We start from the raw sequence: 23,372 nt of genomic DNA, 5'->3' as shown, positions 1-23,372 counted from the left end.
AAATTTTATATTCTTGCTTATATATGAAACACTGAATTGTTGATTTAATACTAAATTTTTTTCTGTGTGCGTGTCTAAGTCTATGATAAATATATATATTATTTTTATTCACGCAACAAAATGAATTCTTAATTCGCGTGTATTTTTATTCTTAAATGCTATTTGTTTTCATTTAAGTATGAAAGCTCTCTTCAATTACAACTGTTCACTTGCATCAATAACAAATATATCTGTGCAAAGTATATTTTATTCTCAAGGTCGTATTCTTATTTCTAATATCATATTGTTTTCACGACGAAGCTCAATCACATTATTTGAAACGAGCAACAGTGTGCATGACAATCCAATGGATCCCAGTATCAAACAAGATCTGCTTGAAAATAAGTTTGGTTATTACTAGTAAAATAATGCATTTGGCAGAAATGAAAATTACTGGCATTGCGTTTCGTTTCGTTTCGTTCCTTCCGCCGGTAAAACCAATAGACGATCCCAAATAGTCCGAAACATCATAAAGATTTTCAGGTTTAAAATTGTGGATGTTTCAACGTTACCGCAAGCTTGTAGTAACATTGCAGAAATCTTTTGTAACTTTCGCGCAATATTACAATGTTTCAATGCAATGTTTCTTTAAACTTTCAATGCTGTGTTATGATTCTAACCTTCACTTTTTATAACAAATGTTATATTAATGATTAATAAATTGATTATATTAATAATTTAAATGATTATAATGCGATGCGATGCAAGAAGATCTCCCTAAAAGTGATGAAGAGAGTCACGGTAGTCGTAGCGAGAGAGACTTAATCAATGATTATGAAAAAAGTGAGGATAGTTTTGTAAAGTGAAACATTATATTCACAGAACACGCTTTCTAAATGTGATTCAAACTTTTAAAGATAAACTTTTAAAGTAGAATGTTTAACTAGTCCTATGTCCATAATTAACAGACGGCCGACTTTGTCACAGCGATAGAGAAACGCCAGTTGCCTGTACATACTCACAGGCGGATCCGCAACGGATATGCTACCCACAAACAGCGAAATGTGCAATGAATCCGCCGCAGCAGACCCGCCCGCATTTAATACAAGCATATTTAATATTAAATGGGCGCAATTCTATTCTTTAAATAAAGTAAAATTTGTTTTCGATTAAGGATATCTTTTCGCTTTGTTTTAAGAATAATTTATTCTTAATCGAAGATTATTTATTCGTGGCGCTATTCTAACAATAAGCGTAAAATATTCTTAGATTGAAGCATTTATGCGTATTCTTTAACAATTCATTTTTTTGTATGTTATGTTATATGATAGTACATTTTTTGAGAGATTAAAGATGGAAGGAATAGCAGTCCAATTTTGGGCTGCTATTCCTTCCATCTTTAATCTTTCAAAAAATGCATCTTTAATCTCTCAAAATTATGCATCCAGAGAAATAAAACTTTGCCACATCCATCTGTTAACAATGCCGCGTACTGCTCGCTCAATCTCACATATCACAAGATATTTGGTAACTTGAATAAGAAAACTTTTTGCTTAAAACAAAAATTTAATTATTTTGCTGCAAATAAATTATTTATTTATGCATACAAAACAATTGATTTAAATCTTGCTCTTTTTTTTAATAAATTAATTTTTATTTAACTTTAATTTTTATATTTAAAAAACCAACTATCTTCTTTCGAAAAAAATTGTTTTCTTTTTACATTACATTTCAAATCAAGAAGTTTTTTTTTAAATTAAAAAAAATTAAATCAAATTAATCAAATTAAAAAAAATTATGCATCCAGAGAAAAGTTATGTTTAAATTGATAAAATCGTTTCTTTTTTTACTTAGCATGCATATCTTTTGCGTAGCACAATCAAACTATTTTTTTAATTCTAATAAGAAAAAAACAATCAAAAAAGTTTTTCAAATCAAAGAAACTTTTTTTTAACTGCAATGCATAAATTTCTTTGATTCAAATAAATTTTTTTTTTTTTTACTTAAAGAAACTTTTCCGTGGGTATATATTTAGAAAAATATTGTTTTAAATTTATAAATGTTTTTTTTTTAATTTTTTTAAATTTTTCAAATATTTTTTATGCCTTTTATTTAAGAGAAACGCATTCAGTTTTTTTGTTTTAACAAATCTCTTTCTCAGTGCATCGATATATGTATATCGCGGATGGCAGCTTCAGTTAACTCACAGCACGTGACAACCGTAACAAGCTTCTCAATTGATTAATTACTCGCCGACTCACGATACCAATCGGCGTCGCTCTAAAACGGCTGCTCCCTGGAATCGATTCTTCTCGAAGCTCTCGAGTCACTCGAAACGATGCTGCGGCATCGTCCACTGCATCTTCTCTTGCATCTCCTCTAGCTCTTTGGAATCGATTCTTCTCGAAGCCCTCGGGTCACTCAACAAATATATTCTGAAGTAACATTTTTGTCTTCGCTATTTGCTAATTCTCAATTACGAATTACGATAATCGATTTTACGCAAGCACAATATTACAAACAGATAAATAATTATTACATAAAACGTAAATAAATAATTATTACGTTACACAAGACATTAGTAGGAAAATGAAATATAGTTGCAATATTCGCAGATAAATTCACAGAATCGACTGGTCGTGTATCTCCGCGCTCTTGCGAAATCATTGTAGCTAATTAATGGGTGATTCATGGCCGACGGAGAATCATTCACCTCGATTCATTAGTGGATAAGCTAGGCGAGAAACATCAAGGTTCGTGATTTCAAACGTTGTGTACAGATTCTTAGCAATAATTTTTTCGTTTTGCAATTTTTTTGAAACATTCACATGGCAAAGAGTGGCAAAACTTAGCGACAATAGTGTAAAACGTTAGCAACAATAATGTAAAAAATTTTATTACTCGAAAAATTACTTTAACCCTGCCAACTTTTTTCCTAATTCCAGTAACATTTTTTTTTTTCTTTTGCTATCTAATCGCATATATTTTGCCTTCTAATAAAATTTATCTTAAATTACTTGCGAGCAAATTGCGACCTGCGAACAGAAGAATCAGTGCCAGAAGAATTTCTTGCGTATTTAAATTTCTGGCGTGCTTAAATTTATGAGCGCGTTGTAGAATTGTGGAGGCAGAAAAACGTGAGTCAGAGAGCGATAAAGTGAGTTTAAGTTTGGTTTTCCTTTCGTGCATAGACGAGTGCGTTTTTCGAAGATTAGATTGAAGCGATTAAACTGATTTGAAGCGTTTCGTCGTCGTTGCGAAACGTTCGTTCACCGTGCTCGCCAAATAAGCTGCATGTGATTTGCATAATATGCCTTAATCTATCGCCGATGGTCACATGCAGTCTGTAATCATTTGTGCCGCTGATAAGAGCGCGAGCGTATGTTATTATACAACGTCTGCCGGCGAACGCGCTGGCGGGTGAATAAATATCAATAAATTATCTGTATTCTCTTATTTTCTATAATCTTCCTTTCTCTCCTTTTCTAACGATAACGCATTTATCTGCGTCTTCAGCCGTATGGGTGTGTTGTCAAATATGTACATAAAACTTTGCAAAGATTTCGGGAGCACGTCCGGACGTTCTTCGACTTTGCTCCCGGACGTCTTGAGTATCTCGCATATTTCCATCATAAAATTTTTACCATTAGTAAATATTTACATTAAAATATTTTAATAATATATAATATTAAAATTTTAATATTCCAACAAGTGTGATTAATTTCTTTTTATTTATTTATTTTTTTCGTTAGGCTTTATATTGTTTTAAACTAATACTTTAATGCTAAATTTAATTCTTAGTGAAAATAATACTTTAAATATTTTAAAGTGAATTATTTTTTATATTTATTTATTACTTTTTCTAACGCAAATTTGAATTTATTACATAATTTTGCAATTTTTTTATTCAATTTCTTTTCAATTCAACTTTTTGCTCACATTCCACTCATATTTTTTTATATATAAAATGTATATTAACTATAACTAACTTTTAACTTTTATATTGTTATAAATTTTTCTAAACAAGTTTTAAAATCTTTTCAATAAATGAAATATTTTTATTGAAAATAAAAACTAATTTTTAAATAACAATTAATTATCTTAAATTTATTTTAATGCTGTACATTTAAACATAACTTTCCTCCGGATGCGTTATGTTGATTAATCAAGTCGTTTAAGCTTGATTACTTAGAAAGAAAAAGAAAGTTTCGAGTCTGTTAGCAAAAATCGCAGTAACGATAAGACGATTGAGTCGCATGACCGTCGCTAGAAGTTTTGGTCAGAAATTTTGGAAAAGCGAAAAAAACGACCGGAAAATCGATCGTCAACCCGGTCAATCGTGGAGAAGCGATTCGTCGTCTTGCTACCCGCGCGAAACACGAGACACGCGGTCTGACGGAGTGCAACGAACATGAACGTCAGCGTGAAAATAAGCGGAATTAAAGAAAACAAGACGTACGCGGAGGAGCACATGACTGCTCGGATTGATAGCGGTAAACTCGTGACCACGATAAACTACTGAGAACAATTTCATCGGCCACAACTGGCCACGTACGTGTTCAGTCCATCGCCGACATGTCCAGGAACAGGAATTACGAGACGTTCACCAGTAGCTCGGCAGACGTATCGTCGCCGCTGTTAGCCGAGTGAGTATTTCAGGCTTGAATGCCATAAATGTCACACTTTTTCGCCTGTTCTCCTCGTTATCGTCATCGTTATCAGCATCGTCGTGTGGTCGTTGTCGTCGTCGTCGCTGCAGTCGCGATGTCCGCGTCGATTCGCAATGGAAACGGCGCGTACGTCGTTGACACTCCCGACTTTCAACGTGCCTTCGATTCGGATAAGATAAGGGCAGGATACGCCTATCGATAAGCGATCAAATGTTGTTTCGCACATTGCATAATCCTACTCTTCGAATTTGCGACTCGTACACATTCCAGTTAGTAATATACGTCTTCTAAATTTCTGTACAATTTCTGATACAAAGTGAGAAAAAAAATATCAGAAATATTAGAGAGCTGTCACTTTTAACTTTTTTTTTCGATATTTATTGATTATAAAAAGATTTTATTGTGATAACAATAAAATATACATTTCCGTCAAACATATCTCGTGTGAAATGTGTCTTAATTATTTTCTTTTAATAACTTGTTTATTTGCTAAAAATAAAATTTTATTTCGCTGTATGTAAATGAGAATTAATTTCAGTGAAATAAATTTTTTTTCCACTGATGAATTTTTAAGTATCCTTCTAGGAATTATTATTTAGCGCGGTCTTTCTTTCCTCTTATACCAATCATTTTTCATCCGGCTCATTCGTTCATAAAACTTCATGAAGTCGTTTATAGCTACTCTGAGAAATACTTAAAACTTTATTTATAGGATATAAATTCACTGAAATTAATCTTTGTTTAAATACGGCAAAAAATAATATTTTATTCCTAGCAAATAAACTAATCAATTAAAAAAAAAAATAAGATATTTTGAGAAGAAATGTACATTTCATCATCACGATTAAATTTTTTTATAATCATAAATAAAACGTCACAACTAACATTTGTTTACTAATATTTCAATTTTTTTCTCCCATGCTATACATGTATCTCGAATTTACTCGTAAAAAAAATTACGATTGTAAATGTATGCGTGCGTGTAATATAATAATGGCGCTATTATAAAAATATTAACATCCGTAGTAATGAGCAGAAAAATTACAACGTAATAACGAAGAATTTCTAGAAACATTACAAACGAGATTACAAAACGTTTAGATCACGTTTAGTTGTTTATAGGATCATAAAATTATCCTCTTTCGATTCCTCTTAATTTTTAAATGCATCAAACGCGTCAAAGCTGCGTATAATGTAAACAATAATCGCGCTTCTCTGTATTGCAGTTCAAGAGGATCTCATGCACACTGTTTGCACGGCCTAATCGAACGCCACACATACATGTACATATATATATATATATATATATATATATATGTGTGTGTGTATATAATATGTACATATATATCCGGCGATTACAGTGTTTGCATAAAATCCGCGTGACCAAGTGTATTTACAGGCCGAGGTTATCTCACCGCGTCTGCCAGATTTCATTTACTGTAGGCGCGCGACTCGTCACGCTCGAATTCACGATAATGACCGTCGAATATTGACTGATATTGCCAATACGAGGAAATGTGGCCGGAGAGCGAAACAGCACGCTCTCAAACGTTTAATCGTATCTTCGATAACTTCCTTGATAGCTTAATACCCATTTAAATAACATTAAATACAATTACATTATTTTCAGAGGTGTGCGAAGCAAGCGTATGTTAAATCAAATCGAATTGGATCGAATCTTTGATAACACCTTCGAAATCGAATCGAATCGAATCTAACAAATTTTTCCGGATTTATATTATTTACATTATAATTTAAACGTAATAAAATATCTTCAATAACGTTTCGGATTCTTTTTAATAGACGAGAAAATTAATTGCAAGTATTTTAGAAAATAATTTTTACAAATGATGTACTGAGTAAAAATTTATAATAAATGTTAAACAATAAGTGTGTGAGGGTATATTGATAAATGAGCATCGAATACATATATAGTATAGATTACAATGTTACTCGAAGTGAGCTTTACTGCAAAAAATATGAATGAAACAATCAAAATAGATGACTGATTCTAATTCGAACTATTCGCACATCTCTAATTTTTATGTTAAATATAATTATACATCGAATGATATTAAGTGCATTAAATTACATTAAATTCAAACATGCATTTATTCCTCAAATTACATACGTACAAGATTCAATTTAATTATATGGAACGAATGATATCTATTTAATTGGAATGATGCATACATTTATTTATGAAATCATTCGTTTAAAATTATTATGTCACAGTTGTCACGCGTAGTACGAGCATCTTGATCTTTTACTACTCATTCTATTTTCTTTATTGCTTAATTAAACCTCGAGATGATAGCGTTGGCCGCGTCTTATCAGAGAATATCGAAAGCGACACGTCGAACCTGAGGATCGAGTAAATATTAAATCATCTTCGCGATTCCGAGAGATCGCTATAATTATCTTTCATTTGACCTTATCGTATGCTTATAAATGTTTACGTTACATCGTTATTCCTTTTCATCACTTTCGAGTTTCACACACTTTTACACTGCAGCACTGTCGTAAAAAACTGTCGTGAAAAGTAAATTTTTAAGCGCGACTCCATTTTCTTCATTAAGAAACGTCCTTTGCACATTCACGCTCTCGAAAACTGTCTCCGATTCCCGCATCTTTCAACACATAATTTTGTTTATTCGCCATCGATTCTGGGCGTGAAATCGCCCATTAAAGCTCTGAGAAAAAAATACCTAAAAATTTATTTGTGGGATATAGATTTATCTCATTGAAACAAATCTTTGTTTAAATACATATTTATTTAAAAAACTTTATTTCTAGCAAGTAAACCAATTAATAAGACAATATATATTTCACAGAAATCTACTGTTAAAAATGTTATAAAATTCAATATATTTTTAAGTTACACAAGTATTATACATTAAATTTAACATATACAACTGAAAAATACATGAAATTTAGTGCACTTTTGATAACACATTAAATTTACATTATAAATGTACATTGTTTTTAATGTTTTTAATGTAATTGTTTGAAATTTGCTTTCGTTACACAACTTACATCACATTAAATCCTGCTGCCGAGTTTTAACAGTGGCAGTATACGGAGTAACGCGTCTTGCGAGATTTTCGTCTCTTTAGCCGGTTATTTGTTCCTCCTCTCTTTTTTCTCTTCGTTTCCTTCTTTGCCCCTTATGTACCTCACAATCGAAAGAATTTTACGAACACCTGAGATATCGCACGACTCAGCAAACGAATAAAAATTCAAATAAATTGAAAATTGTAATTTATTTTAATTTATTCGAGTTCGCGCTTTTAAGTCTTAAAGTGTTTTCAAATGGATTCAAAAATAGATTGAAATACGAAATGAGCTATTCATCGTTTGAAATTCGGACGGACTCATGTTCCTGCGTTATATTATTTTTGACTTCAAACAAATTGAAATACCAAATGAGCTATTCATTATATTGATTTTGGACGTATTCATATTATATTATTTTTGGATTAAAATGGATTCGAAAAATCTGAAGCACAAAAATGTCGAAATGAATTCATTTCTATCTATTTCAATTCATTTTCGTATGCTGGAGAGTCGTTTTAATTATTTTCCTTTTCGCTCTCGTGTGTTGCTTTACGAGCAAAAGTTACGCCGCGTTCTAAATAATCTAAATCCATAAATCCATGAGACTGGATTTATCACGTTTCACGCAAATATGGAAGAAATGTTTCACGAACAACAATCGTGACAATTCCATGTCGCAGGCATGGCGGCGAGATACGGCACTATTTTTCTTAGATAAAAAGATGTGACCGTGCATCTTGTGGCCGAGACTCTTTTATCGATGTATTTAATAGATTATGCCGACATAAATAACCGAACTCTTTCGAAACGCGAAATCCACGAATGCACATGGTAGTAAAAAAAAAAATTCGACAGAAAAGAGTTGATTAGAAGCTACCTGTATGTTATCGGCAAGTATTCGTTATCGCCGCATAATCGCACGCGAGCGTATCAGACGCTTTTTCAGTCGCATGATCGTTATTGTTATACGAAAAATAACCACGAACGATATTCCGATATTTCACTTCCCTGCATCTTATAAATTTTCCCCTATTCGTGCATTATTTTCATATGAAATAATATTTCTATAAAATATTAATGGAAAATAATTATATGTTTACTCCTGATAATATTATATAGAGTAAATAAGGTTATTTAATGTTTCAGTACTTAAATTATCAGGAACATTTTAACTTTTAAATGTAATAATTATAAAGTTTATGAATATTTTATACATAATAATTCATATTAATCTTTACCATAATAATATTCGTAGAACATTTTTATCATATTCTACGAATATTATATAATAACGTACTAATATATCATTAACACAATACAATATTAAAATAATATTAAAAACGTTGAATAATATTCTCGGATATTGATAATAATATTATTTTTGAATTTTTCATAATATTCCTATAATATTCTAGAAATATTGTGTGCTTGTGGGATCACAAACGTTGTTCGTTCCATCAAAATATCATTGCGATAATAATGAGAAAAAAAAAAAAAAATTTCTCCCTGCGGCGATAAATTCAACGAATTACGCCAATTCTTCCTCCGCTCTTGGTTAATCGAGTCGCTGTATCGTTTCCCCCTTTTTTTTTTCCTATCATACGTGTCACGGTCTCAAACTTCTACCGTTGGACGAAATTTGCCTCGCTTCTCCTAGTCGTCCGCATGCGCCTCGCTGTCACGCTCTCGCAGATCGGCCCGGCTGGTCTCTCTCTCTCTCTCTCTCTCTTTCTCTTCCACGAGCGACGACCGCCTCGCATATAAAGCTTTCGGGACCTGTTGCCGTCAGTACATTCGCTACGCGCGAGCCGTAACGTAGACACTAGTGGACTTTCGCTCGACTCCGCTCCTCGACGCACGCGGCGCGGTATTCATCGGGAGCCGCGCAATCAGGGAAGGACGGAGACACAGGGGGAGCAGGAGGATCTCTATCGGGGCATATCACGGGTGCGAGAGCTACGGGAAAGACGGCGGCGACCGGGCAGATGCATCACACGCGGAGGAGGAGGACCCTCGTGGGCTTTTACGTGATCGGACGCACGATCGGCCTCCTGGCCAGTCTCTGAGAGTAAAGCTCTCGGGGATCCTCGACATCCTCGAAAAAAAATTAAAATAAAATAAAAACACCGAAAGCCCCGCGAAAGGGGGTTCGCGGACGACCACCGGCCCGAGCGGGGTGGCGAGTCCCAAACGGGGGGCAATGAGCCACGTACCACGTGGTGATACACCTGTGATCAGCGGACTGTGATATATACCGTACCACATTTATATTATACGCGTACCGTACACACCTCATCGGGGAAGAGGCCAACCAACGACGACGTGCGCCATGGCAGAGTAAGTGGACGTATAACGCACCTCGCGTCTCTTTTAGAACCTCTTTTTCACCATCTCTCGCCTCGCGCTCGAGATCCTCTGAATGCGGCGAGAAAAAGAGAGAGAGAGAGAGAGAGAGAAGCGTGACCGCGTGGCTAAAAGAAGCAGGCGTTTATTTCGATACTGACGTGATCATTTTAACACGTGGCGCGCGTTCTCGGAGTTGGGAAGCCCAACTATACGGAAGCTTCGATCGAGGACGGGGATGAGAATTAGAGATGCGTTTTCTCTCTCTCTCTCTCTCTCTCTCTCTCTCTCTCTCTTCTTTTTCTTCTTTGTTGCGATAGAAGTTCCCCCCCCCCCGCGAGTTGCAGTCGTTGCGATATCATTACACTTACATCGTGTTATATTTATCGATTGTGTCACAATCGTTGGATCGGCAATTAGCAATCCGATACGATTTCTTCACTTTAATTTCCAATGACCAGCAATCTTCTTTCCCATAACAAAGTGTTGCACATTTTTCACGTTACTCAGCACGCGTTCGTCGCGTGCCGCATTTGAAACGGCCGGGATCGTGTTAGATTCACATAAATTCACGATGAATCCACGTGATTCTGAATAGAGGTGAGAAAACACGGAGCAAAGTCGAAGATTGTCGTTTATAGGCGTGATCAACAAGTGATCTATCTCGAAAGCTCTTGTTTACGAAGTTCAAATTGCTACAATGAAAATTACGTAAAGTCTTTGCTCCGAAGTTTCTCTCTCGTTGCATTTCTCTCTCCTTCTCTCCTCCTCTCTAAACTAAAAAATGTATGACCAATTAGTCCCGGGAAAAAATTTTTCATGTATAATTAATTATAATTATACATCAAATATGTTCATATACGAGTATATAATATATATAATGAAATATATATGATATATAAAATATATTATTTCTATATTATACTTAATTATATATAATAATAAAAAATTATATATAATTATATATAATATATGTATATTGCGTAAATTAGAAATTTGTAAGTTCTTAAAGTTAAATTACTTAAAACAATTAAGTATAATATAGATACAATCAAACATATTTTTTTTGTAAATTAAATTTATATAAAATAACAGAAAAGTATTGTTTCTCATGTAGAAATGTATATATATTTTTACTTTTATAATTTTTTTTCATTTACATAGATAAATTTTCATCTTAGAAAAAAGGTAATAAATTAAAGTTTATGTGTTTCAAAAATAACTAGTTCAAGTTAAAATGAGTAAAACTAGTAAAAATTTAAATTTAAAATTAATTAAGTTAAGTTAAAAATTATTAACTATCCAACTTTATTGCAACTTTTAGTTTTTTCAACTAATTATTATCTAATCCTGACAATTATACATATATGAAAAATTTTTTCACGAGATTTCCAAACGCATGTCAAATAATTACAATTTTTTCAACGCGTAATTTTCGAACATTTTAAAATGCACCGCATCATCGACCGTAAACAAAGCAAAGATAAAGAAACAGATAAACGCAGATTTGTAGCGTCCATTAAAATTCACCCAATCGATGCAGCGCGATCGAGACTGTAGAACGCGAAAGCCGCATAACGAGCCACAATTAAAAAAAAAAGAAAAGAGAAAAAACCAGATTAACGTCGTCGATTGGAATTCAGCTATAGGCTCTTTGAGAAGCCAGACGAGAGAAGGCTGCATTTTTAATGCAGTCGTCTAATTTTAAGCTTTCAATCTATTTAATATGAAGATCGTGTTCTCATCGGAATTTCGCCTTCTGCTCCTCGAAGTGGACTAACACGCGTACTATAATCGAATGTAAAAAAAAAGATGTGTCATCGCCGTCCTCGTCACGTCGTCGTCGGGCATGTTTCGCGACGTGCGCCGCGAAATAATTATTATAAATTTAGCACTGCGACTTTATCGGTGGGAAGGAGCGACAAATGACGGCACTTTGACATTTGATAAATTTGTCAGCCCGTGCACGGCAGACCGGAAAGATAATATTGTGAATAGCTGATAACACCGGGTGTTGTCTATGACGTCGCTGATGCAATTAATTTATCGATATTGCATCGCATCACATCGGCGATGCGTATCCAGCTGTCGATCCGATCGGCACGCTTCTGCGTACGCCGACGATGTTATCGTCGTCATCGGTCCGGCTATGCCATTAACGCAATGTTAATTGACTTTTAATGACACGAAACCGCCCACGCTTTATTAATCCACGGCACGAAGTCGTTGATTATCACAAGCCGGAGATTACTGTGTAAGACGAGCACAAAATGTTCGACATATATAAGTTTATTCGACGATCAATTTATTCGATATACGACTAATCGTCGTTCGAAGATTAGCCACGATAAAGATTAATAACGCGCACTTATCCGTAATGTATATCTACTTGATCGATTAATTAATAAAGACCGCTTAAATAACTTGCCTCATCTCTGCACCGCTTTCGCGAGGTGAGAGAATCGGGCAATATAACAAATCGATGCGCTCGACGGAGACGCGATATTTTTACACCTGGGAAGAAGAAACGGTCGCAAAAGTTCCCGCGTCCGAGTTTTTTGCGCGCGATGATCGATCGCGGCCTTGCGAGGAAAGGATTTATTACTAACCGACGACGGAATCGAGGTAATATCGACGTGAATGAAGCGGAAAAATGCGAGTCGCGTAACAATGACGATGGCGACGCTGCCGTCAGTTTTTCCAGCTTGCGAGGCGGCGATGATAACGCGTTTTTCTCTCGTGAGAATAAAACGACGACTCGTCAATCGAATAATCATGCGATAACGATGCGATAATGAGGCGACAGTAGGAAAGAAGGGGATAAGATGATGATCTTAAGGTTCATCGATTTTTCTTAATTTCTGCGACAATGTAAAAATAACGAAATCTATTTTTGTCTTAGATTCACCCTTTTAGTAAAAATTAAAAGGGTGTTAAATAAATTGGAATTCTTTTAGCGGCTAAGATGACGAGCAGTCAAATAAAATTAAAAATGCACTTTTTGTAACGAAAAAAATTTTTCGCAATATAATAAACTCGGATTATTCTGATAGTAAAACGTAATTGAAGAAAAGTGTAAGCAAAAAGGACATTTATGCGATTTGCAAAAATAAAATTATATCGTACAGAGTTGAGTCATATCGCAAAGAAAGATGCTCGCATACTTTGTTAGTATCTTAATTATGTAGGTCAAATCTAAAAGTTACGTTATAAATCGATTTTTATTTATTCCTCGATACATTACATAACGCGACATCATTTTGCTCACAGTCATCGTTCACTTATTTATTAAATATAAGCGTTTCAATGTGAAAAAATGCAAAATGAAATGAATACGTTATTGTGATACAATAGAGAAAAAAAAAAATCTTTTATAATTATGTCATTCCTCACGAACAAACACCAAAAAATTATATGCGCAGGTGCTGCCGAAACACATTTCTTGTAACATCATCCACTCTTGTGGACAAATTGAAATCAAACTACCACGGATTTGATTTATCATCATCTAAAGTCACTGAAGAATTAAACGCCGGTTCGTCATTTGTCATTGACTTGGATAAATTAGCAATTCGTCATCTTACCCCTTTGTCGTACAGTGAGATTCGCGTTTGCCGTTACACGCAAATGCGTGACTCGATTCGTATTATACGAGGAAACGGAGAAACACGCGGTCGATTCGGAGGTTTATATTAAGAAGAGGTCACGAAACGACACGTGCGCGCGGCGACCGAAACAATGCTCTCGTCGAGAACAAAGTACCCGGCTTTACTAATTTCTCATAAACGGCCCTTCCCTCCTTTTTCCGCCGTGATTCAGAATTTATCTTCGAACGGTGACGCAATATCCCGCGCGGACGATGTGCGCGAAGCGATATTGAACTTGAGCGACACGTATCGACGGGCAAAGTGTGCCCGTGTGCCCGGCTATGCGCAATTTTAATGCACTCTGCCTTCGATCGCGACGACCGAAAAACTGCTCGCACTCGCGGAAACTCGGCATTCGGTATAGTTAATCATATAGTTGTACGATATACATATAATATGTGCGTTAGCACATCTCTCTCTCTCTCTCTCTTTCTCCCTTCGACGTTTCCTCTGAACAATGCGCCGGAGGCTCGATGCGAAGCCGATTGATCGCCAACGGTGCGCTCTGCGACGCAAACACTCCGTTCTTTCGCAACGCGTTACAATGTTGCTGCCGCTTTCCGAGACGATTTACAGTCGCTGTCTCTTCGCTCGTATTTACCTTCGTTGAAGCGTGATGTAATTAGACTATTAATACCAGGGACGCGTCGTTCGTTCGTTCGTTCGGTCGAATGCAACGCTCGCTGAAAGATGCACATCGCGCGCGCGTGTGTTTGTGTGCATGCATCCGTGTATCCATGTGCACGTTACACTTGAACCTTCGCGCGCGGATCGCCAAGACGTGTCGTGCCAAAATTCGCGAATCAGCTTGGCACCGTCCGCGGAATGAATCTTTAAGCGGGGAATGATTAGGCATCCGGCAACTCCTAGGTCAGCCCGATCGAATTCCGCTTACGTCGCGCCGCGTTCGTCCTTTTGTCATTACTTATTTAAAGAGTCTTGCGGAGAGAGCCTTACATCATAAATGATTCCCGTAATTTCTTAAATAATGTTCTTCGCGATACTTTATCGGGAGTCTCTCTTCTTTTCGGAGTGAATTAATATTCGCGCGTGCCGCGCTTGATAGGAGTTGAAAGAGCATTTTAAATAATAATCTCCCTCGCGCCCACACGTTCGCGAACCGGCCGATATCTGCTGGCGGAGAGATAGAGCATATCACGAGGAATACGGCTCGCGTTTCCTCGATTGTCCCGAAGCCGAAAACATCGTCAGACCGCGGTGTGGATCGATTCTCCCGCAGCATCTGTTCCCAATGTTCTACGTATGCAGTGTCATGCGTTTTTTTCCATGCTCATTCATCTTATCTCTGTCCCTGCCTACACGTCTGTCATTATCCGCTTTTGAGCCACTGATACTTCGTGCGTAATTCTATCTCGAAAAACAACATCGGCTTCTGCAATTCTTTCGATATCTCTTTAATATCTTTGTTATTCAACTGGAAATTGTTGTTAAGGACGTATGCGCTGTATCTCGAAACGTTATACCAAAAATATACAGAGTGTTTATTAATGGTTGTCCCCGCGTTTTACCATAGGAGCACGCATTTGTTATTTCTAATATAATAATATGTTTAGAAATACATATCCGTCGGTAAATCATGCTCCTATGGTAAAAAGTGGGTACAATCATTAATGAACATCCTGTATAAAATTTCACAGAATATTCTAAAAATATAGCAATGCAATATAAACATTTTTTCACGAGAGATATTAACTCTATTCATATTTTTTTTTTTTTTACGTTAATACTCTGGATGAAAATTCACCCACATAATTAAGAACTTTTATACTTTGATAATAATACCCAATATTTTGTTCACATTAACGTAACATAATTTTAGTCAATTATTTTAACACTTTGCAACTTATAAATTTAGTAGAAAAATTTGAAAAAATTTTTCAAATTTTTCTACTAAATTTATAAGTTAGCAAAGTGTTAAAATAATTGACTAAAATTATGTTACGTTAATGTGAACAAAATATTGGGTATTATTATTTTAAATTATCAAAATTTTAATAACAAAAACTGTAAACTTGAATGTATTGAATCATTTATAAATAAACCCTGAAGAAGAAATGAAGAAATGTTTCATGTTGAAGGAAATATATTTATTTTTACATCATTTCCTTGATTTGAGAAAATATTTCCCAAGAGTTTAAAAATAAATTATTTTCTCCAGCTAATGTTCATTTAAATTCAGGAAATAATGTTAAAATAAATTTACTTAAATATAATAAACTTTTTCTCAGTACCATACATCATAACAATGTGTATACGATACACGGCACAAAGGAGAGATGCAATACTCATGTGAATTATTATATGCATGCGTAAGATCTCGGCCAGTGAAACCGAAAATCGACAATATTCATTTATTCTGGATTAGTCATCTCTGCACAGCGATGACTACTCGTTTTCGCTTTCTAGCGGGTGAAGGCTATCTCCGGTTGTCGCTTTGTTCGCGTTCGCGGGATAAATAACGCATACGTTTAAGATTCCGCGGAAAATTCCGTTGACGCGACGAGGGGGTGGGGGTGCGGGTGGTCGCGCGCGCACGAGACCAGCATCCGATGGAAAATCTTGCGAAATCTCTGTTGCGTTCTAATTCGGTTGCGCGAATGAGCCGAGGCCCTTGAAGTGCCGCATGCCGCCCCGGCCGTCGCCGCGCGACCTTCGCCGCGCAAAGTCAAGGTAGGACACACAAAGAGCCAGGGATTACAGCTAGACAACTTTGAATCGTCTCGGGATCGCTTTGTTTGTCGAGTACGACGGTGACGACGTTCCTTTTGTTGACAAAAATGTCAAGCCTGACGTTTAAGAGGCATTCTTCCGTAACACGGCAGACGCTCGAAGATCGTAAAATTTAACGATCGCAACACCGGCAATGTTGCTAAAGATGCTATCGATAATTGCGACGAACTATACATTTCTCCCAGAAAACTTCTGAAAATACTACGTGAAATACAGTGTTTCGATAGACAAGAATTTATTCCGATGTAAATTGCTCTCTGATTGGAGAACATTTTTGAAACGTATAAAAAATCCAATATTCTGAAAAAAGTCCAAGTATTAGCAAGCAACTGTTACTTGTGACATTTTCTTCGATATTCATCAGTTATAACAAAAATTCGATCGTGATGAAATATATATTTCTGCGAAATGTATTTCACTTTTTTATTAATATTGGTTTATTATTTATTTATTTATTTGGTAGGAATAAATTTTTTATTTGCTCTTATTTAAATATTCATTTCAATGGAATAAATTTTGAAGTATCCTTTTCTCCGCAAGAAGCATTAAAGTAACATTAAAAAATACTGATTTCGTGTCTATATTTAGAATGTTTTACAATAATATTGTATAAACATTGGAAAAAAATTATTTCATACGTGATTTTCTTCGAAACATTATTGAAATGTTTTATAAACGTCATCTCCAAGTTTGTTCATATTGATGTTAAATATGATATATTTAAAAACGTTGAGACTACGCTGTGAGAGATATATACTCGTATATACTTAAATATTTATTTGTGGGATATAAATTTATTTCACTGAAATAAAAATATTTATTTAAATATGAAGAGAAAATAAGATATACTTCATAAAAGTATACATTTCGTCATCACAATCAAATTTCTTTGTAGTCAATAAATATCGAAAAAAAAACATCACAAGGAACATTTGCTTCTAAAAAAAAATGTTTTGACCTTTATTCTCAGTGTATCGCTGTAATAACATGATAGCAATGATTTTATGCTTTCTGGGAATTTATATCATTTCATATCTGCGCTCGTCGGATTACATTGGCTTAAGTTTGATTTACTCCAGCTTTCTCGATTCCGAGTAACAATTCTGATGAAAATTCGCTTCGTCGGAGATGCCCTTCCGAGAGTACTCAGATACATTTTAAAAATCTATCCGTAAGATATGAATTTATTTCACTGAAATGAATCTTTATTTGAATACGGCGAAATAATATTTTATTCCTAACAAATAAACTAATAAAAAAAAATGAGATATTTTACAGAAATGTTTATATTTTGTCATCGCGACCACATTTTTTTTCTAATTAGTAAATATCGAAGAAAACGTCACAAGTACTTGCCAATAATTTTTTTTTACTCTTTTTTTTGCTCTTTGCGTGAAAATGTTTTTCTTTATTTCCGCGTCGTATCTAGAGCCACATGTATAAAAATAATGATTGCGACTGTTTTGGTGGAATTCTAATAATATTCAATGGTGTGAATGGACGTTGTAAACACGTGCGACGTGGGATTCATCAGTGGAAGTCGCAGCTGCTGCGCAACTGCGAAAAACAGCATTTAACGGGTATATTCGCGCGCGTATGCAAGTTTGGCTTTCGTCCAAGTGGCTTCTGGATTCTCAAAAAGTCCATAACACGCGCTGGATCTAGTGATCAAGCGTAACTTCGGCGATCGGTTCGGAAACAGAAATAACTCCCTTTATTTATGATAATCCGAACGACGTCACGTCGCGAGCGCGTGCACGCGAGAGAGCGGCGTCGTTAACTCGATAAGTTAATAAAGCGCCGTGGAAACCGAGGCGATAAATTAAACACGCCTCGAAGTCGGCGTATAAAGATAAGAAGAAAATTATTAATACGTAAACGCGCGATAAAAGTGCAGATATATAGGCGACTTTCATTACTTAATTCGCCGCGTCCGTATGCTTGCGAGCGACAAATTAACGTTCCCCGCGAAGTCAGGGACAATTGTTAATACAGGTGGCGAGTAAAAGCATTCCCCGGAGGTCGATACCGCCGCGTGCGGCGTTGCGCAACGACGGACGCGAAGAACGACGTTCGCCGACTGCTCAATCTTTTCTTCATAACGGCGGCAAGCGATCTCTCGCGTACACCCGCGTGCAGTTTTCTCGAACGAGGAAACTCTCTTCCCCGACGAAGTCACGCGCGCGCGTGGCGTTATTGCCCGCGTCCGATAAACAAAGCCGGAAGCAGGCGAAAACGTATCGTCTATTATCGCAAAATTTACATAACGGCCTTCGCGACGATCCGCGCACACGCGATGACGACTTTCTATTTTGCTTTCAATTTTTATTTCTTTTTTTTTCTTTTCTCTCTCTTTCTTTTTTTTGGGGAGGGCTATCGTTTCTCTACCGTAAAGTCGAGAATTGCCGGCGGAGTTCCGCGAGTAACAACGGAGTTTCCTCGTTGCCGAGGATCAACGCCAGCGTGTGCGCACACGCGCCGAATCGATCCTTCGCGATGACACAGCTTCCCTTCCACTCTTGTGTGCAAAGGTCGTGATATACGCGATTATGTCATCCCGGCTCATAAGCCGCAAGAGACTCAGACTTTTCTTTCACGTTCCCCACGCGGAGCTAAGTCGCTTGTCCTTTCATTCAACAGGAACGTTATTGTACACGCAGAATGTTTCAAACGCCAGATACATATTCCGTACACGTTTCATAGCGCATTGACGCGTGATAAAAAAAAAAAACTTTTCCTTTTCGTTAAAAACTAGATCAATTATCAACAACTCGTTGATGCATCTTGTACACTAATTATTCTTTCCATTTTATCCGACCTTGCATGCCAGATTCACGTGACTTTCTATTATTGTACATAATTTATTCGTTATTATCTAGTATTATTAATTTTATTAATGTAATTAATTATTATATTAATAGGATTAATAATTAATAATTATATTCAGTGGAGAATAATGTAAATATTTATACATATTACAAACAATAAGACGATGATCCTTGTTATAAAAAATTAAAGAATGCAAAACATTTTTTGTAATTTATTAATATACGTACATCTGTAAAGTATTTAATTTTGAAAATTTGACTCATAATTGGGTCCATCGTCTAACACAAGTCAAAGTTTGTGTTATTCTCAGCAAATCAATTCGAAAATTATTAAAATAATCACCACGTCTTCGAGTCACTTGTGTCCCTAAACTGAATGCGGAACATTTAGGTCGGATTTAATTTTAGTGCCGTCAAATGCGAGCCAAATTTGCAAGCGGCAACCACGAGGCTTTTACGCGCAGGTGTTTGCGGTGCCCATAACGATTGGCCATTATCGAACGACGAAGCGATCTCCTTTCATTCCGTTGATTACCGCGGAAAGTTTTCCGCACATTATGCTTCACAGCGTTTGACATCTGCCGCGTTATCTATCTGCAACGAACAAAAATAATTATTATCTTTCCGTCGAACCGATAAATAGAGCAAGGAGCTAAGTGTTTATATTGCTCGCTCTCTCTCTCTCTCTCTCTCTCTCTCTCTCTGTCTCTCTCTCGTACGCGGCATGGTCGGTCCTCGGGGAAAAAAAAAATAAATAAATAGCGCAAGTTCACCGTGAACTTACATAGTCGCTTATTCTCAGAAAGATTTCGACGAATGACTAACGCTGAAAAATCTCAACGTATTGTCAGCCCGAGCCAATTTTCGTCGGTTCGCAATCGTGAATAAGCTCGCGCGTGTAGATGCATACGGATATGCATGTAAATACACGTTTCATCGTCACTCGATATATCGTACATACGGCCGTTGCTGTCGTTACTTCAACGAAAATTAATATATAACGCTTGCGTAATCGAATGTTTTTTTTTCTAATCACCGCGTAATTTGCATAAACGTAACCTTGCGCTTGTTCCCTGCCTCGTTATACATAAATATATCCGAGTATGCGCGATAATGGATATCGCGAATGCAAAAGTCTGGCTCGTAACTCCATCGTTAACGCTATCGTTCCGCGAGCGTACGTGCGGGGTGTTCAGCCGCATCTAGATAACATGCGACAGCGACTGCAGCTTGTATAGAGCGCACGCCCTCGAGCTCTTCTCCCGTCATCGATTAATAATCGTACGCACGTTCCCTCGTAGAAAGAATAGCGGCGCGCAGGACCCGGAGAAGACCTCGCTCGTAGACTCGGCGCCGCTGCCGAAAATCCAGTCGTCCGCGCTGCTCAATGACGAGAGGACGAATCTGGCTGCGAACGGCGCCACCGCGAATGGCGATGATCCTGAGGACGGCCGACCACTCAGGGGTAGCGCCGTCAGGCAAGTCCTGGCCGCCCTGGTCGCCCAGCTCGGTACCATCAACACGGGCATGGCGTTCGGCTTCTCCGCCATCGCTCTGCCGCAGCTGCAGGAGCCAGACAGCATCATTCCCATCAAGGAAGGATCGACGGAGGAATCGTGGATCGGTGGGTGACCGAGGGAGGGTCCAACATCTGCGACTCTGTCTCTCTTTCAAGAAATATTTTTTTTCTTTTAGATTTTATCGAAAAAAATGTTATAATTATTAATTTCTTTTTTTTTATCCTTGCAGCTAGCATGTCCTCCATCGGCACGCCGATCGGCTGTTTGGCGTCCGGCTACATGATGGACATGTTCGGCAGGAAGCGCTCGCTCATCATCACGGAGGTGCCGGCGCTACTCGGATGGCTGCTGATCACGTTCGCGACCGACATACGCATGATATACGCTGGCCGTTTCTTCGTCGGTCTTGGATCGGGCATGGTGGGCGCGCCAGCCCGCGTCTACACGAGCGAGGTGACGCAGCCGCATCTACGAGGGATGCTAACCGCGATCGCGAGCGTCGGCGTCAGCACCGGGGTGCTGATCGAATATGCCCTGGGAAGCATGCTCACGTGGAACATTTGCGCCGCCATCAGCGGTATTCTGCCGCTCACCGCGCTCCTGCTGATGTTTTTCTTCCCGGAGACCCCATCCTACCTCATATCGCGCAGCAAGCCGGATCAAGCGAAGCAGGCGCTGCAAAAGTTCCGCGGCAGTACTTACAACGTGAATCGGGAAATGGAGACGCTAGTAGAGTTCTCCAACAAGAACAACATCAAACGGCTCACCGGCTTCCGGGAGATCATGTGCGCTCTGCTGAAACCGAATGCGCTCAAACCGTTCACTCTGCTGTTTCTGTACTTCCTGATATACCAATGGTCAGGCACCAACGTCATAACTTTCTACGCCGTCGAGATCTTCAAAGACTCGGGGGCGACCATGAATAAGTACTTAGCGGCGGTCATCCTGGGAATAGTCAGGCTCACCTCCACCATCGTCGCTTGCGTCCTCTGCAGAAAATGCGGCAGGAGACCGCTGACGATGGTGTCCTCGGTCGGATGCGGATTTTCCATGTTAGGATTAGGCGGGTATATGTGGCTGAAAAATTATTGGTTCGCGAACGATATGCCACTCGTCGCCACCTGGTTCCCGGTCATGTGCATATTCTCGTACACCATCACTTGCACTCTGGGCTTCCTGGTGATCCCGTGGGTGATGATAGGCGAGGTCTATCCCGTGCAAGTACGCGGCATTATCGGCGGTCTGACCACCATGTGCGCGCACACGTTCGTCTTCATGGTAGTTAAAACTTATCCGTTTCTGGCCAGCGCGCTCACCCGACACGGTACATTCATCCTCTACGGTTGCATATCTTTGTTCGGCACGATATACTTTTACATATGCCTCCCGGAAACCAAAGGTAGAACGTTACAAGAGATCGAGGATTACTTCTCTGGCAGAAGCAACACTCTGAAAACCGGGAGAATAAGTAACAAGCCAAAGGTTTTAGAAATTAAAAAGGGCCAGATATTACCGTAAAATGAAGGACCATGTTTAATCGTATAACTCTTTGCAATGCCGCTTATTTTAAAAGAATCTATTTTAGTTAGGAGAAAAAAAAGCATTTGCTTGTTAGCGATTAAGAATGTTATCTACATTTACAAGAGAGGATAATGAAATGGGTACTCTAAACTACTTTGACGTTTGCTTTGTGACAAATATATACCTTAAGAAATAAGATGAAATATTTTTAGATAAACGATGACATATATTATATATATATATATATATACACGAGACAAAAAGATATATACTATATACACGTTGTAATTCCAAAATATTATCAAAAACAAGTTCTCAGAGAGAAAATGTTTCTATATTATTGTTATCTTTATAAAATATTATATTACTTTGCAGCATACATGTATTTGTTCACAAAGCATGAAGATGATTAACTACACGTAATTAACAGATATTAACATTCTCAATCACACACGAGATATTTAAATAAAGTAATAAAAATATATAAATTTTAATTAGCATTCTCCACAAAGTTTACTCACAAGAACGTAAAACACGAAAGATCAATTATGTCTCGACGACTTAATTGAGTATGTATGAATAAAAAGATGGTGCTATATTTATTAAATCATAGTATTAAACTATACCGTAATGTGTGCTATGTATAATGACAGCGTTAACAGGAGTCATAAGCCTAAGTTGAAATTGTAGAGAGCATCTCATAGGAACTATTTTATAAATCCATGAAAGTGTGTCTTACGACAACCAGTGATTTGCAGGACCAGATGATAAATTTTCAGGCATATATATTTATATATTATAAAGTGCAATAGATTAAGCATGTAGTCTGTTATGTACGATCTAAAAAGTCATAATGAATGAAAGTAAAATTTCATCTGTACCTATACAAATGCCTTAATGCGATCGTCATACATGAAAGTTTTGATGAATGATTGTATAAATGACTTATTTTTTATAAGAAAGTAAATCTATTGTTCATTTAATCCTGCTTCTCTTAATTACCCTCTTCTTCAGATTCTAATCTATACCCATTTCTTTTTAATATAAATAATAAAA

The 23,372-nt window shown here is 37.0% G+C and overlaps 1 protein-coding gene and 2 long non-coding RNA genes across 4 annotated transcripts; 1 reads left to right on the top strand and 2 right to left on the bottom strand.

Moving 5' to 3' along the window:
* The first annotated feature begins 4,517 nt into the window (after positions 1-4,517).
* On the top strand, positions 4,518-23,299 carry LOC105207449 (facilitated trehalose transporter Tret1). Of its 2 annotated transcripts, none has more exons than XM_039450602.1 (3): positions 4,518-4,625; positions 20,577-20,899; positions 21,025-23,299. In XM_039450602.1, the coding sequence occupies exons 1-3, from the start codon at positions 4,555-4,557 to the stop codon at positions 22,311-22,313; spliced, it is 1,683 nt and encodes a 560-aa protein (XP_039306536.1). In that variant the 5' UTR covers positions 4,518-4,554; the 3' UTR covers positions 22,314-23,299. The 2 variants fall into 2 exon arrangements, with proteins under 2 accessions (XP_039306536.1, XP_011175198.1); XM_011176896.3 differs by lacking the exon at positions 4,518-4,625 and adding an exon at positions 9,477-10,043.
* LOC120358054 lies at positions 9,702-14,516 on the bottom strand. Its single transcript, XR_005575014.1, has 2 exons — positions 13,634-14,516; positions 9,702-10,826 (listed from the first exon to the last, which is right to left on the bottom strand). It is a non-coding gene; the product is annotated as an uncharacterized LOC120358054 (long non-coding RNA).
* LOC120358055 lies at positions 19,471-20,577 on the bottom strand. Its single transcript, XR_005575015.1, has 2 exons — positions 20,060-20,577; positions 19,471-19,869 (listed from the first exon to the last, which is right to left on the bottom strand). It is a non-coding gene; the product is annotated as an uncharacterized LOC120358055 (long non-coding RNA).
* Positions 23,300-23,372: the final 73 nt, after the last annotated feature.

This window comes from Solenopsis invicta, chromosome 6 (assembly GCF_016802725.1).
Source record: "Solenopsis invicta isolate M01_SB chromosome 6, UNIL_Sinv_3.0, whole genome shotgun sequence".
NCBI lineage: Eukaryota > Metazoa > Arthropoda > Insecta > Hymenoptera > Formicidae > Solenopsis > Solenopsis invicta.
Note: the sequence above shows the minus strand (reverse complement) of the source record. Positions and strands in the feature narration are given on the sequence as shown.

What these genes read in the sequence shown, in the direction of transcription:
- LOC105207449 (XM_039450602.1), top strand. Translation starts at nt 4,555, where the DNA reads ATGTCCAGGAACAGGAATTACGAGACGTTCACCAGTAGCTCGGCAGAC. An exon ending in TCGTCGCCGCTGTTAGCCGA is followed by an intron (nt 4,626 to 20,576) that starts GTGAGTATTTCA and finishes GTTCCCTCGTAG; the next exon opens with AAAGAATAGCGGCGCGCAGG. An exon ending in GACGGAGGAATCGTGGATCG is followed by an intron (nt 20,900 to 21,024) that starts GTGGGTGACCGA and finishes TTATCCTTGCAG; the next exon opens with CTAGCATGTCCTCCATCGGC.